The sequence below is a fragment of the Coregonus lavaretus genome, assembly GCF_964263955.1.
Source record: "Coregonus lavaretus genome assembly, chromosome: 29".
Taxonomy (NCBI): domain Eukaryota; kingdom Metazoa; phylum Chordata; class Actinopteri; order Salmoniformes; family Salmonidae; genus Coregonus; species Coregonus lavaretus.
This window is the reverse complement of record NC_140016.1, coordinates 21,254,324-21,269,984: the sequence shown is the minus strand read 5'-3', so window position 1 is coordinate 21,269,984 and position 15,661 is coordinate 21,254,324. Positions and strand designations below refer to the sequence as shown.

Genomic DNA, 15,661 nt, shown 5'->3' with positions numbered 1-15,661 from the left:
TTTAGAAGCTTCTGATAGGCTAATTGACATAATTTGAGTCAATTGGAGGTGTACCTGTGGATGTATTTCAAGGCCTACCTTCAAACTCAGTGCCTCTTTGCTTGACATCATGGAAAAATCAAAAGAAATCAGCCAAGACCTCAGAAAAAGAATTGGAGACCTCCACAAGTCTGGTCCATCCTTCGGAGCAATTTCCAAACGCCTGAAGGTGTCACGTTCATCTGTACAAACAATAGTACGCAAGTATAAACACCATGGGACCACGCAGCCGTCATACCGCTCAGGAAGGAGATGCGTTCTGTCTCCTAGAGATGAACGTACTTTGGTGCGAAAAGTGCAAATCAATCCCAGAACAACAGCAAAGGACCTTGTGAAGATGCTGGAGGAAACCGGTACAAAAGTATCTATATCCACAGCAAAACGAGTCCTATATCGACATAACCTGAAAGGCCGCTCAGCAAGGAAGAAGCCACTGCTCCAAAACCGCCATAAAAAAGCCAGACTACAGTTTGCAACTGCACATGGGGACAAAGATAGACAAAGATAAACACAAATATAACTTTTTGGCCATAATGACCATCGTTATGTTTGGAGGAAAAAGGGGGTTGCTTGCAAGCTGAAGAACACCATCCAAACCGTGAAGCACGGGGGTGGCAGCATCATGCTGTGGGGGTTCTTTGCTGCAGGAGGGACTGGTGCACTTCACAAAATAGATGGCATTATGAGGAAGGAAAATTATGTGGATATATTGAAGCAACATCTCAAGACATCAGTCAGGAAGTTAAAGCTTGGTCGCAAATGGGTCTTCCAAATGAACAATGACCCCAAGCATACTTCCAAAGCTGTGGCAAAATGGCTTAAGTCAAGGTATTGGAGTGGCCATCACAAAGCCCTAACCTCAATCCTATAGAAAATATGTGGGCAGAACTGAAAAGGCGTGTGCAAGCAAGGAGGCCTACAAACCTGACTCAGTTACACCAGCTCTGTCAGAAGGAATGGGCCAAAATTCATCCAACTTATTGTGGGAAGCTTGTGGAAGGCTACCCAAAACGTTTGACCCAAGGTAAACAATTTAAAGGCAATGCTACCAAATACTAATTGAGTGTATGTAAACTTCTGACCCACTGGGAATGTGATGAAATAAATAAAAGCGGAAATAAATCATTCCCTCTACTATTATTCTGACATTTCACATTCTTAAAAAAAAGTGGTGATCCTAACTGCCCTAAGACAGGGAATTTAAACTAGGATGAAATGTTAGGAATTGTGAAAAACTGAGTTTAAATGTATTTGGCTAAGGTGTATGTAAACTTCCGACTTCAACTGTATGAATGGAGTGCCCTCCAATTGTTAAAGGAGAACTCCGAACCCCCAAGGCACACCTGTCATTCTATATTTGGACACGGCTTTCTTGTAGCCTACATGGAAAATATGTATTCTCAGGTCTAAAAGGTTGAATAAAAACATGATCCTGGTGCTTTTTCCCCCAGTAATTTCCAGACACTAGCAATACCTCTGCCAATCTCTCTTGATCAATTCTCATTATAATATCTAGCTAATCCTGCCTTCCATATGGTTGGTTCTCTATCAAAACATGTATAAATAGCTTGGTGAGATTAAATAAAGGTCTTACTTCGGGACACTTTCCCTCCTTGGAAAGTGGATTTAGACTCGGTACCAGCCGACAAGCATGCACAGGTATCATGTAAAGTCATGTGTTGGCTCATTTAGAAAGTATTCGCTGTCACCTCCCAACATCGATCCAAGTGTTGATCTAATACTGTGTTGGCTCAGTTGTAAAGGATGGCTATGGGTCCACATATACTGAACAAAAATATAAATGCAGAATGCAACAACTTCAAAGATTTTACTGAGTTACAGTTCATATAAGGAAATCAGTAAATCAAAAAAAAAAAAATCTTTGTTTTTTTTCTTCTCCCCACCTTTTTATTTAACCAGGTAAGCCAGTTGAGAACAAGTTCTCATTTACAACTGCGACCTGGCCAAGATAAAGCAAAGCAGTGCGATAAAAACAACAACACAGAGTTACATATGGGTTAAACAAAACAAAGTAAAAAATACAACAGAAAATATATATACAGTGTGTGCGAATGTAGTAAGTTATGGAGGTAAGGCAATAAATAGGCCATAGTGCAAAATAGTTACAATTTCGTATTAACACTGGAATGATAGATGTGCAAAAGATGACGTGCAAATAGAGATACTGGGGTGCAAATTAGCTAAATAAATAACAATTGGGGATGAGTTAGTTGGGTGGGCTAATTTCAGAATGGCTGTGTACAGGTGCAGTGATTGGTAAGCTGCTCTGACAACTGACGCTTAAAGTTAGTGAGTGGGATAAGAGTCTCCAGCTTCAGAGATTTTTGCAGTTCGTTCCAGTCACTGGCAGCAGAGAACTGGAAGGAATGGCGGCCAAAGGAGATGTTGGCTTTGGGGATGACCAGTGAGATATACCTGCTGGAGCGCATACTACGGGTGGGTGTTGCTATGGTGACCAGTGAGCTAAGATAAGACAGGGATTTGCCTAGCAGTGATTTATAGATGACCTGGAGTCAGTGGGTTTGGCGACGAATATGTAGTGAGGGCCAGCCAACGAGCGTACAGGTCACAATGGTGGGTAGTATATGGGGCTTTGGTGACAAAACGGATGAAGTCAAGGATCGGTAGGATAGTCAGTTTTACGAGGGCATGTTTGGCAGCATGAGTGAAGGAGGCTTTGTTGCGAAATAGGAAGCCGATTTAATTTTGATTGGAGATGCTTAATGTGAGTCTGGAAGGAGAGTTTACAGTCTAACCAGACACCTAGGTATTTGTAGTTGTCCGCATACTCTAGGTCAGACCCGTCGAGAGTAGTGATTCTAGTCGGGTGGGCGGGTGCAAGCAGCGTTCGGTTGAAGAGCATGCATTTAGATTTACTAGTGTTTAAGAGCAGTTGGAGGCTACGGAAGGAGTGTTGTATGGCGTTGAAGCTCGTTTGGAGGTTTGTTAACACAGTGTCCAATGAAGGGCCAGATGTATACAAAATGGTGTTGTCCACATAGAAGTGGATCCGAGCGTCACCAGCAGCAAGAGCGACATCATTGATATACACAGAGAATAGAGTCGGCCCAAGAATTGAACCCTGTGGCACCCCCATAGAGACGGCCAGAGGTCCAGACAACAGGCCCTCCGATTTGACACATTGAACTCTATCTGAGAAGTAGTTGGTGAACCAGGCGAGGCGGTCATTAGAGAAACCAAGGCTATTTAGTCTGCCAATAAGAATGTGGTGGTTGACACAGTCGGGCAAGTTGCAGCGGAGGGTGCTGAGCTGGTGGCCGGGGTAGGGGTAGCCAGGTGGAAAGCATGGCCAGCCGTAGCAAAATGCTTGTTGAAATTCTCGATTACTGTAGATTTATCGGTGGTGACAGTGTTTCCTAGCCTCAGTGCAGTGGGCAGTTGGGAGGAGGTGCTCTTATTCTCCATGGACTTTACAGTGTCCCAAAACTTTTTGGAGTTAGTGCTACAGGATGCAAATTTCTGTTTGAAAAAGCTAGCCTTTGCATTCCTAACTGATTGTGTATATTGGTTCCTGACTTTCCTGAAAAGTTGCATATCGCGGGGGCTGTTCGATGCTAATGCAGTACGCCACAGGATGTTTTTGTGCTGGTCAAGGGCAGTCAAGTCTGAGGAGAACCAGGGCCTATATCTGTTCTTAGTTCTGAATTTTTGAATGGGGCATGCTTATTTAAGATTGAGAGGAAAGCCCTTTTAAAGAACAACCAGGCATCCTCTACTGACGGAATGAGGTCAATATCCATCCAGGATACCCGGGGTAGGTCAATTAGAAATGCCTGGTCGCTAAAGTGTTTTAGGGAGCGTTTGACCGCGGACCCATTACGGACGCAGGCAATAAGGCAGTGATTGCTGAGATCCTGGTTGAAGACAGCAGAGGTGTATTTAGAGGGTACATTTGTCAGGATGATATCTATGAGGGTGCCCATGTTTACAGATTTAGGGTTGTACCTGGTAGGTTCGTTGATAATTTTTGTGAGATTGAGGGCATCTAGTTTAGATTGTAGGTTGGCCGGGGTGTTAAGCATATCCCAGTTTAGGTCACCAAGCAGTACGAACTCTGAGGATAGATGGGGGGCAATCAGTTCACATATGGTGTCCAGGGCACAGCTCGGGGCTGAGGGGGTTCTGTAGCAAGCGGCAACAGTGAGAGACTTATTTCTGGAAAGGTGGACTTTTAGAAGTAGAAGCTCAAACTGTTTGGGCACAGACCTGGATAGTACGATAGAGCTCTGCAGGCTATCTCTACAGTAGATTGCAACCCCACCCCCTTTGGCAGTTCTATCGAGACGGAAAATGTTGTACAGTGAGGGGAAAAAAGTATTTGATCCCCTGCTGATTGGGTACGTTTGCCCACTGACAAAGACAGACATGATCAGTCTATAATTTTAATGGTAGGTTTATTTGAACAGTGAGAGACAGAATAACAACAAAATAATCCAGAAAAACGCATGTCAAAAATTTTATAAGTTGATTTGCATTTTAATGAGGGAAATCATTATTTGACCCCTCTGTAAAACATGACTTAGTACTTGGTGGAAAAACCCTTGTTGGCAATCACAGAGGTCAGACGTTTCTTGTAGTTGGCCACCAGGTTTGCATACATCTCAGGAGGGATTTTCTTCCACTCCTCTTTGCAGATCTTCTCCAAGTCATTAAGGTTTCGAAGCTGACATTTGGCAACTCAAACCTTCAGCTCCCTCCACAGATTTTCTATGGGATTAAGGTCTGGTGACTGGCTAGGCCACTCTAGGACCTTAATGTGCTTCTTCTTGAGCCACTCCTTTGTTGCCTTGGCCGTGTGTTTTGGGTCATTGTCATGCTGGAATACCCATCCACGACCCATTTTCAATGCCCTGGCTGAGGGAAGGAGGTTCTCGCCCAAGATTTGACAGTACATGGCCCCGTCCATCGTCCCTTTGATGCGGTGAAGTTGTCCTGTCCCCTTAGCAGAAAAACACCCCCAAAGCATAATGTTTCCACCTCCATGTTTGACAGTGGGGATGGTGTTTTTGGGGTCATAGGCAGCATTCCTCCTCCTCCAAACACGGCGAGTTGAGTTGATGCCAAAGAGCTCGATTTTGGTCTCATCTGACCACAACACTTTCACCCAGTTCTCCTCTGAATCATTCAGATGTTCATTGTCAAACTTCAGACAGGCCTGTATATGTGATTTCTTGAGCAGGGGGAACTTGCGGGCGCTGCAGGATTTCAGTCCTTCACGGCGTAGTGTGTTACCAATTGTTTTCATGGTGACTATGGTCCCAGCTGCCTTGAGATCATTGACAAGATCCTCCCGTGTAGTTCTGGGCTGATTCCTCACCATCCTCATGATCATTGCAACTCCACGAGGTGAGATCTTGCATGGAGCCCCAGGCCGAGGGAGATTGACAGTTCTTTAGTGTTTCTTCCATTTGCGAATAATCGCACCAACTGTTGTCACCTTCTCACCAAGCTGCTTGGCGATGGTCTTGTAGCCCATTCCAGCCTTGTGTAGGTCTACAATCTTGTCCCTGACATCCTTGGAGAGCTCTTTGGTCTTGGCCATGGTGGAGAGTTCGGAATCTGATTGATTGCTTCTGTGGACAGGTGTCTTTTATACAGGTAACAAGCTGAGATAATAGCTGTAGTTGGGGATGGACATTTCTGAATTTTTGTTGGCCTTCATAAGCCAGGATTCAGACACTGCTAGAACATCAGGGTTGGCGGAGTGTGCTAACGCAGTGAATAACTCAAACTTAGGGAGGAGGCTTCGGATGTTAACGTGCAAGAAACCAAGGCTTTTTACGGTTAGAGAAGTCAACAAATGATAACGCCTGGGGAGTAGGAGTGATACTGGGGGCTACAGGGCCTGGGTTAACCTCTACATCACCAGAGGAGGAGTAGAATAAGGATACGGCTAAAGGCTTTAAGTACTGGTCTTCTAGTGCGTTGGGTACAGAGAAAAAAAGGGGCAGATTTCCGGGCGTTGTAGAATAGATTCAGGGCATTATGTACAGACAAGGATATGAGTACAGTGGAGGTAAACCTAAGCGTTGGGTAACGATGAAAGAGAGAGCATCACTGGAGGCACCGATTGAGTCGGTCTCCGCGTGTGTGGGGGGTGGGACAAAGGAGCTGTCTTAGGCAGGTTGAGCTGGGCTGGGGGATCTACAGTGAAATAGTACAATAAGAAATAACCGAAACGGCAATAGGCAAGGCATATTGACATGGGAGAGAGGCATAAAGCAATCACAGGTGTTATTCGAGAGCGCTAAGACAACAGCTGGTAATGGCGACAAAGTTTGGGCTGAGGCTAAACATAAACAGGATGCGGTACCGTATAAAGGAACAGTCCAGCAGGCATCAGTTGTATAGCTGAGGTATCATAAGGTCCGGTGAACAGCAATAGGAGTGTTCGGAGGTATTTCGGGGGCTGCTACAGCACTGGCGAGCAAGAGGCCACGGCTTGCGTGTGCTAGCGGGCCGGGGCTAGCAGATGGATTTTCGTGGTCGACGTCGTAACGGGAAGCCTGTTGAAACCACATCCAGACGATTTCGTCGGCGGGGCTCCGTGTCAACACTAGGAGGTCCAGTCCGGTTGACAGAGAGGTAGATAGCCGGGAGATGGGCCTGGCTCGAGGCTAGCTCAAGGCTGATTAGCCAACAACAACATCCATTTGGTTGCAGCTAGCTAGTTGCGATGATCCGGTGTTAAAGGTCCAGTGATTCAGTGATTCCGGCAGAAAAACCAATATGTTCTGGGTCGATAACGCGCTGTGCAGTCAGTGCAGACTGGCCGATAATAGTCCAGGCTAGAGCTGGCTGGTAGGTAGTGCAGGCCACGGACAATGGTGAAAAACCGCTAACAGTGGCTAATAGCAAGTAGCTAGTTAGCTGGCTACTCCCTTCCGGTAGACAGAGGTAGATAGCCGGGATATGGGCCTGGCTCGAGGCTAGCTGGTGCTTGCTTCGGGTCAGTGGTGATTAGCCAACAGCAACATCCATTCGGTTGCGGCTAGCTAGTTGCGATCCAGTGATTCAGTTATTCCGGCAGAAAATCCGATGTTCTGGGTGAAAACCTCTAACGGTGGCAAGTAGCTAGTTAGCTGGCTAGCTAGTTTCAACTGGAGATTCTAGATAAAAGGTAAGTCAATAATAGAATCCGTTCCACATTGAGTGAGGCGGGTTGCAGGAAAGTATATTTTGTAGAAGGGTGAAAAGTGTGATAGGGAAATATGTATGAAAAATACAAAAAACGGGCTATTTACACGGACACACAACAAATAAATTCAATAGACCCTAATCTATGGATTTCACATGACTGGGCAAGGGTGCAACCATGGGTAGGCCTAGGTGGGCATAGGCCCACCCACTGGGGAGCCAGGCCCAACCGATCAGAATGAGTTTTTCCCCACAAAAGGGCTTTATTACAGACAAATACTCCTCAGTGTTTGAGATAAATAATATTTTTGTGCATATAGAACATTTCTGGGATTTTTTATTTCAACTCATGAAACATGGGACCAACACTTTACAGTTGCGTTTTATATTTTTGTTCAGTTAAGTTGTTGGCTTAGGTTTAGCAGCTGGCATTGGAAGAGGTTGTGGTAGAGACATGCCCAGCTCTGTGGGTACTGCTGGGGCTAGAAGGCTGTTTGTCTTATCTCTGTGAGTCAAAAGGAGCTGATGCATCACTGTGCCTGCAAGGGAGTCCTCTCACAAGACTGCTGCCAGGTAGTTTTTCAGTATTCGTCTGTGAGTCCCACAAGGGTTTCCTCCTGTCTGAGAATACTGAGAAGAGTTTATTAGGCAGCTCTTTGAAAATGATTTTGTCTACCTGCCAGTGTTATTGTCCAACTCGAACTACCATACACAGTATCTATTTACTTGAGCACATTTGAGGTATAATGAGTCATTACGCCATTGATGTTGGTCAATTATAATATACATCAAGGTTTCTCAGCTTGTCTGTGTTAGATTGCTGCTCTGAGCTGGTCTGGGATCAGTGTGTGCTAGTTGAGGTGATGTGAGGTGATTCTGTCAGCTAGGCTCTGCAGAGCCAACAGCCTGCACTGAAACACATTATCATCAACAAGCTGCTAGCACTGCACAACCCAATGCTTCAACAGTCTGAAATCCATTCAACCTAACGACTGAAGTAAGTGTGTGTGTGTGTGTGTGTGTGTGTGAGAGAGAGCGACATTTCTGTCATATCCTCTGTTTTGAGTAGTGTAATTGTAGAAATGAGACAGTGATTTTGTACTTGATTAAAAAAGTTATGTAAGTGGTCGTATTCATGACTGACAAGGACAGTCTCACAAACATCTATATAACCTCCGTTACCTCAGAGTCCTTTGCAATCACAGTGCTACATGGTGCCTTGTAGCTCAGTTGGTAGAGCATGGTGCTTGCAATGCTAGGGTTGTGGGTTTGTTTCCCACGGGGGGGGCAGTATGAAAATGTATGCAGTCACTAACTGTAAGTCGCTCTGGATAAGAGCGTCTGCTAAATGACTAAAATGTAATGGTGGATCATAATGAACTATTTAAAATGTCTGTGTGTGTATGTTTTCCTCCACAGACTGTGGCACTGAGAGGTCATGTCCCCATTCCGGCACGCCCGCTCCTAGCCAGTCCACCACCTCACACACACACGCCACCTCCAGGTCCAAGTCCCTGCGCAGACAATCCAAACCAGTGGTAAGGTCGCGCACATACACACACACACACACACACACACACAAATACATACTCGGTCACATGAGTCGTTTGTATGTCATTCTGTTTTTATAAAAGGGAAACCCTGACAGTGAAACTGACCTATTTGGAACATTTTATGAAGCATGTGCTGTTAACCAGTAATTACAAATATATTCACACTCCTGTACGCCTGTCCTGAACGGCTTGTACACTCAGCTCACAAATGACATAAATGCATAATAAATCAAACTTTCCTGATTGGTTAGATTGTATACCAGTCAGTAACTGACAACTATTCTATGCAACCAGGAGATGTCGGAGAACGGCGGGGGCGGGCTGGTGCTGGTGAAGGCGCGCTTCCAATTCAAGCAGAACAACGAGGATGAGCTGTCCTTCAACAAGGGAGACCTGATCAGTGTGTTGCGCCAGGAGGAGGGCGGTTGGTGGGAGGGCTCGCTCAACGGCAAGACGGGCTGGTTCCCCAGCAACTATGTCCGCGAGGTCAAGCCCTGTGGTGAGTAGGGCTGGGAAAGAGTGTGTGTGGTACCATGCTGGACAAACACTAGACTAGATTATTATGCTTAGAAGAACTCCACCACTCATTCTGTGTGCCGTTTGCTGCTCCATAACTCCACCCCCTACTACCTTATATCCTGCAGATAAACCTGTGTCTCCTAAAGCAACTCAACTGACCAAGAGCTACTACAGTGTGGTGAGTGGGCCCTCTCCCATTGGATCTCCCTTTTCTACTGCTCCATATGCGCTGGGCCACTACAGCTTTGCTTAGGGGAACAGTTTAGGCTGTGTCAGCATTTCTGTCTCGAATAGGATGTGGGTTATTTAAATGATCTTTCTCAGGTGGTTCAGGACATCCTGGAGCATGAGAGGGAGTTTGTCAAGGAGCTGCAGACAGTGTTGAGCTGTTACCTACGACCCCTAAAGGCCAGCGACAAGTAAGCTCAACAAATAAGAATGGGAGTCAATTCATTCAGATGCAAACTGTTTAGATACATTTTGAAATACCAGTTACTAAAGAGCCTTGTGGCATTGTGAATCTCTCCGAATGACCCATGCACCATGCTGTTGTTTTTAATGGGTATATCTGTTCTACTCATTGTAATTATATGTACAGTACCAGTCAAAAGTTTGGACACACCTACTCATTCCAGGGTTTTTCTTTATTTTTACAAGTTTCTACATTGTAGAATAATAGTGAAGACATCAAAACTATGAAATAACACATATGGAATCATGTAGTAACCAAAAAAGTGTTAAACAAATCAAAATATATTTTATATTCTTCAAAGTAGCCACCCTTTGCCTTGATGACAGCTTTGCACACTCTTGGCATTCTCTCAACCAGCTTCATGAGGAATACTTTTCCAACAGTCTTGAAGGAGTTCCCACATATGCTGAGCACTTGTTGGCTGCTTTCACTGCGGTCCAACTCATCCCAAGCCATCTCATTTGGGTTGAGGTCGGGTGATTGTGGAGGCCAGGTCATCTGATGCAGCACTCCATCACTCTCCTTCTTGGTCAAATAGCCCTTACACAGCCTGGAGGTGTGTTTTGGGTCTTTGTCCTGTTGAAAAACAAATGATAGTCCCACTAAGCGCAAACCAGATGGGATGGCGTATCACTGCAGAATGCTGTGGTAGCCATGCTGATTAACTGTGCCTTGAATTCTAAATAAAGCACAAACAGTGTCACCAGCAAAGCACCTCCATGCTTCACGGTGGGAACCACACATGCGGAGATCATCCGTTCACCTACTCTGCGTCTCACAAGGAATCAAAAATCTCAAATTTGGACTCATCAGACCAAAGGACAGATTTCCACCGGTCTAATGTCCATTGCTCATGTTTCTTTGCCCAAGCAGGTCTCTTCTTATTATTGGTGTCCTTTAGTAGTGGTTTCTTTGCAGCAATTCGACCATGAAGGCCTGATTCATGCTGTCTCCTGTGAACAGTTGATGTTGAGATGTGTCTGTTACATGAACTCTGTGAAGCATTTATTTGGGCTGCAATCTGAGGTGCAGTTAACTCTAATGAACTTATCCTCTGCAGCAGAGGTAACTCTGGGTCTTCCTTTCCTGTGGCGGTCCTCATGAGAGCCAGTTCCATCATAGCACTTGATGGTTTTTGCGACTGCACACATTTTCCGGATTGACTGACTTTTAGATCTTAAAGTAATGGACTGTCGTTTCTCTTTGCTTATTTGAGCTGTTCTTGCCATAATATGGACTTGGTCTTTTACCAAATAGGTCTATCTTCTGTATACCACCCCTACCTTGTCACAACACAACTGATTGACTCAAACGCATTAAGAAGGAAAGACATTCCACAAATTAACTTTTAAGAAGGCACACCTGTTAATTGTAATGCAATCCAGGTGGCTACCTCATGAAGCTGGTTGAGAGAATGCCAAGTGTGCAAAGCTGTCAAGGCAAAGGGTGGCTACTTTGAAGAATCTCAAATATAAAATATATTCTTATTTGTTTAACACTTTTTTTGGTTACTACATGATTCCATATGTGTTATTTCATAGTTTTGATGTCTTCACTGTTATTCTACAATGTAGAAAATAGTAAAAATAAAGAAAAACCCTTGAATGAGTAGGTGTGTCCAAACTTTTGACTGGTTCTGTATATCTGTTCTACTCATTGTAATTCTATGTTCTCTGCTGTGTGGTGTCCAGGCTGAGCATTACAGACAGTGGCAGTCTGAGTGGTAACCTGGAGGAGATCCTGACCTTCCAGCAGGGTCTGGTTCTTGCTCTGGACGAGTGCACCAAGTAAGTGTATGGGAGAGTAATGAGGACACAGTCTAGGGTGGGGGCAACTGAAAATGGTCCAATCACATTACCCTAACCCAATGTCTAATCTGTGTCACTACACTTTCTGCCTACTCAGCTGTTTCTATCAGATATTCTGGGGATAATTGTGATGTACACGTAACTGACATAATAATGGAAACACTTGAGTAAATGAGGGATAAAAAATATATTGAAAGGATGTAAACCATATGCAATGGGCCGTCTCCAGATATCAACCCAATTGAACAGTTATGGGAGATTCTGGAGTGGTTCATGAGACAGCGTTTTTTTTCTTCTCACAACCATCAACAAAGAATGGTGTTGCATCCTTCCAATAGAGTTCCAGACACTTGTAGAATCTATGCCAAGGCACATTGAAGCTGTTCTGGCGGCTCGTGGTGGCCCAGCACCCTATCATGTTGGTGTTTCCTTTATTTTGGCAGTTACCTGTAGCTGTAGGCCGTCATTGTAAATAATAATTTGTTCTTAACTGACTTGCCTAGTTAAATAAAGGTTAAATAAATCAAATAAAAAAGCTCTAGATGGGATGGCCTCAGGTTACTGTGCTCCCTCTAGTGGTCAACATCTAGAATAGAATCTGAAACCAAACATACAGGAACAACCCAACTGTTGTCCTAGTAACTAACACACCCACTTCTCTCTGTGTGTTGCAGGGTTCCAGAGAGCCAGCAGCGATTGGCTGCCTGCTACCTCAACCTGATTGGTCAGATCAGGACGCTGTACCGGTCCTACTGCTCCAGTCACCCCTCGGCTGTCTGCGTACTCACTGACCACAGGTCAGTCCTTACGGGTATCTCAGTTCTGCATGACCTGCATCTGCATTTGATTGACATTTCATTGCAATTAAACATGTCGGTCAGTATAATAATGCAAGTAAAATGGCATGTCTTTGTGGATAGCCATAGGCTATGAAAGAGTAGTTGCAGTTTCTCTTTGACCCACTAAGTGTCATACTTTCTCTGGAAATGTAGAGGCGCAGCAGAGTGGCGTCTTTCTCATCAGTTGTGAGTGAGTGACCTTCAGTTTGTAGCCTCCTCACTCATATCCCTCACTACAATCAGCCGGGCGCTGAGGCTCTGTGAACAGTTAATCACAGTGCTGTCCATCACACACAATGTAGTAGTAATGAAACCGAGCAATGAATCAAGCGGTTGTGTAATTATTATGTTAGTTACGCAGTTAATCATGTACGCTATTGTGCAACTGGTGTTGTTTTTTTTCTACTTCTCCCTGGTCTCCTGCTGCGTAATTGTTAATGTGATAACATGCACTGCATAGACAAGAGAACACAGTCATGACACACACACACACAGGAAGCTGCACACAGGATATCTATAGTTGTGGTTATGTTGTTCCAGGCAGGTGAGGCACTTTCGATTTCACACTGAACTAATTGGCATCTTTCCTACTGTGGGATTCTTTTCAGCTTTTTCCTCCACTACCAAACACATTCAACAAATCTAGATTTTTTCCCATGGTAGAATGTTTTCTCTCTTTACATGGCCACCCAGCAGTATAACACTGTGTGTGTGTGTGTGTGTGTGTGTGTGTGTGTGTGTGTGTGTGTGTGTGTGTGTGTGTGTGTGTGTGTGTGTGTGTTGTAGTGAGGAGCTGGGTATGTTCATGGAGAGCCAGGGGGCCAGTACGCCAGGCATCCTGACCCTGACCACCAGCTTGAGTAAACCCTTCATGAGGCTGGACAAGTACCCCATCCTGCTGCAGGAGCTGGAGAGACACATGGAGGTACAGTAGGCCTCATCTGGAACCAACATGGAGGGCAGTTGCTTAACTCTCTATAGGCCCATCTATGGATCCATATGCAACTGAGATTTAACTCACCTCCACTGTTCCAGATAACACTCCGCTACAATGCTCAAATACCATTGATATACCATGTTTTGATATCCCTCCCAAACGCATTAATGTAGTTTGGTTATATATCTTTGTACATCCACCTTAATTGGGTATTGTGTATAAAATTATACATTATTCAACTGTTCATAATTTGTTGACCATCTTGCAGGAGGCCCACCCGGACTACAGTGACATCATGAAGGTGACGGTGGCCTTTAAGAGCTTGGTGGTAGGTACAGAACCCCTGTGGTTCCTCATGAAATGTTTAGGTAGACATGGTCCATAGAGATTAGCCATGTGCACTGAATACTGTATCAACTCACTAGTCTACAGTAGCATAATCTAGTCTATATTACCTAACACTACCGAGAATCATCACTGTCTGTCTTGATGAAAGTACACTTAGTGATTTTCAGTGCATGAAACTAATAAAGACAGTCCTTCTCTGAAAATTGGAGCTGTTGCTTGTATCTAGTTCTTATGTTGCCAAACTGAGTCGATGGAGCATCACATAAAAGACAGTCTTCCATGAGAGCAATAGTCTTCCATGAGAGCAATGCTCAAGGTGATACGCCCATCTCAGCAGTTTTAATGAAAAAAATATCTTGCTTCCTATGTAATATGTCCTCATTGAAATGCTTTTTCCTATGGTGGGTTGTGGACTGAAATAGCAGCATCTGTTGGAGCAGTAGTTTGAGAGGCATTTTCTACAGTGTGGCTGAGAGTTTGAAGTTTGCGGGGAAGCGTTGACTCACACACTCATCCTGTGGTAGTCTCTTGAGGTGTGTGTGTGTGTGTGTGTGTGATGTATGTTCAGGTGTGTATTTGAACATTTCCAAAGGTTAACTTGTTATTTTGGGTCTGCCAGCCCTATTTACATGAACCTGGTTGGTGTTGCTTTGTCATTTTGTATTTGTGAGAGGGGGGGAATCCCCCTTTTGGTCCCGCTAAACTGTTCTCTCTAACTCACCTTTGCACGATGCACAGTTATTTTATACCTGTTGCAGTGCTGCCATATCATGGACATTTTTATATTACAGAGTGCAAATGCTTACTAAACCAGGCTTAAAACAGCTACAGTGGGGAAAAAAGTATTTAGTCAGCCACCAATTGTGCAAGTTCTCCCACTTAAAAAGATGAGAGAGGCCTGTAATTTTCATTATAGGTACACGTCAACTATGACGGACAAATTGAGGAAAAAAAATCCAGAAAATCACATTGTAGGATTTTTAATGAATTGATTTGCAAATTATGGTGGAAAATAAGTATTTGGTCACCTACAAACAAGCAAGATTTCTGGCTCTCACAGACCTGTAACTTCTTCTTTAAGAGGCTCCTCTGTCCTCCACTCGTTACCTGTATTAATGGCACCTGTTTGAACTTGTTATCAGTATAAAAGACACCTGTCCACAACCTCAAACAGTCACACTCCAAACTCCACTATGGCCAAGACCAAAGAGCTGTCAAAGGACACCAGAAACAAAATTGTAGACCTGCACCAGGCTGGGAAGACTGAATCTGCAATAGGTAAGCAGCTTGGTTTGAAGAAATCAACTGTGGGAGCAATTATTAGGAAATGGAAGACATACAAGACCACTGATAATCTTCCTCGATCTGGGGCTCCACGCAAGATCTCACCCCGTGGGGTCAAAATGATCACAAGAACGGTGAGCAAAAATCCCAGAACCACACGGGGGGACCTAGTGAATGACCTGCAGAGAGCTGGGACCAAAGCCAAAGCCTACCATCAGTAACACACTACGCCGCCAGGGACTCATCCTGCAGTGCCAGACGTGTCCCCCTGCTTAAGCCAGTACATGTCCAGGCCCATCTGAAGTTTGCTAGAGTGCATTTGGATGATCCAGAAGAGGATTGGGAGAATGTCAGATGAAACCAAAATAGAACTTTTTGGTAAAAACTCAACTCGTCGTGTTTGGAGGACAAAGAATGCTGAGTTGCATCCAAAGAACACCATACCTACTGTGGAGCATGGGGGTGGAAACATCATGCTTTGGGGCTGTTTTTCTGCAAAGGGACCAGGATGACTGATCCGTGTAAAGGAAAGAATGAATGGGGCCATGTATCGTGAGATTTTGAGTGAAAACCTCCTTCCATCAGCAAGGGCATTGAAGATGAAACGTGGCTGGGTCTTTCAGCATGACAATGATCCCAAACACACCGCCCGGGCAACGAAGGAGTGGCTTCGTAAGAAGCAT

General features: G+C 44.6%; 1 protein-coding gene across 2 annotated transcripts in view; it reads left to right on the top strand.

The window, feature by feature from the left end:
* LOC311104854 (rho guanine nucleotide exchange factor 6-like) overlaps positions 1–15,661 on the top strand; it is a 35,299-nt gene that overhangs the window by 8,815 nt on the left and 10,823 nt on the right. For both annotated transcript variants that reach the window (XM_084146799.1, XM_084146800.1), the window contains exons 4-11: positions 8,638–8,756; positions 9,066–9,270; positions 9,416–9,468; positions 9,615–9,709; positions 11,454–11,549; positions 12,245–12,367; positions 13,196–13,334; positions 13,615–13,674. In XM_084146799.1, coding sequence (XP_084002925.1) covers positions 8,638–8,756; positions 9,066–9,270; positions 9,416–9,468; positions 9,615–9,709; positions 11,454–11,549; positions 12,245–12,367; positions 13,196–13,334; positions 13,615–13,674 — 890 coding nt within the window. The remainder of the gene's footprint in view (positions 1–8,637; positions 8,757–9,065; positions 9,271–9,415; positions 9,469–9,614; positions 9,710–11,453; positions 11,550–12,244; positions 12,368–13,195; positions 13,335–13,614; positions 13,675–15,661) is intronic.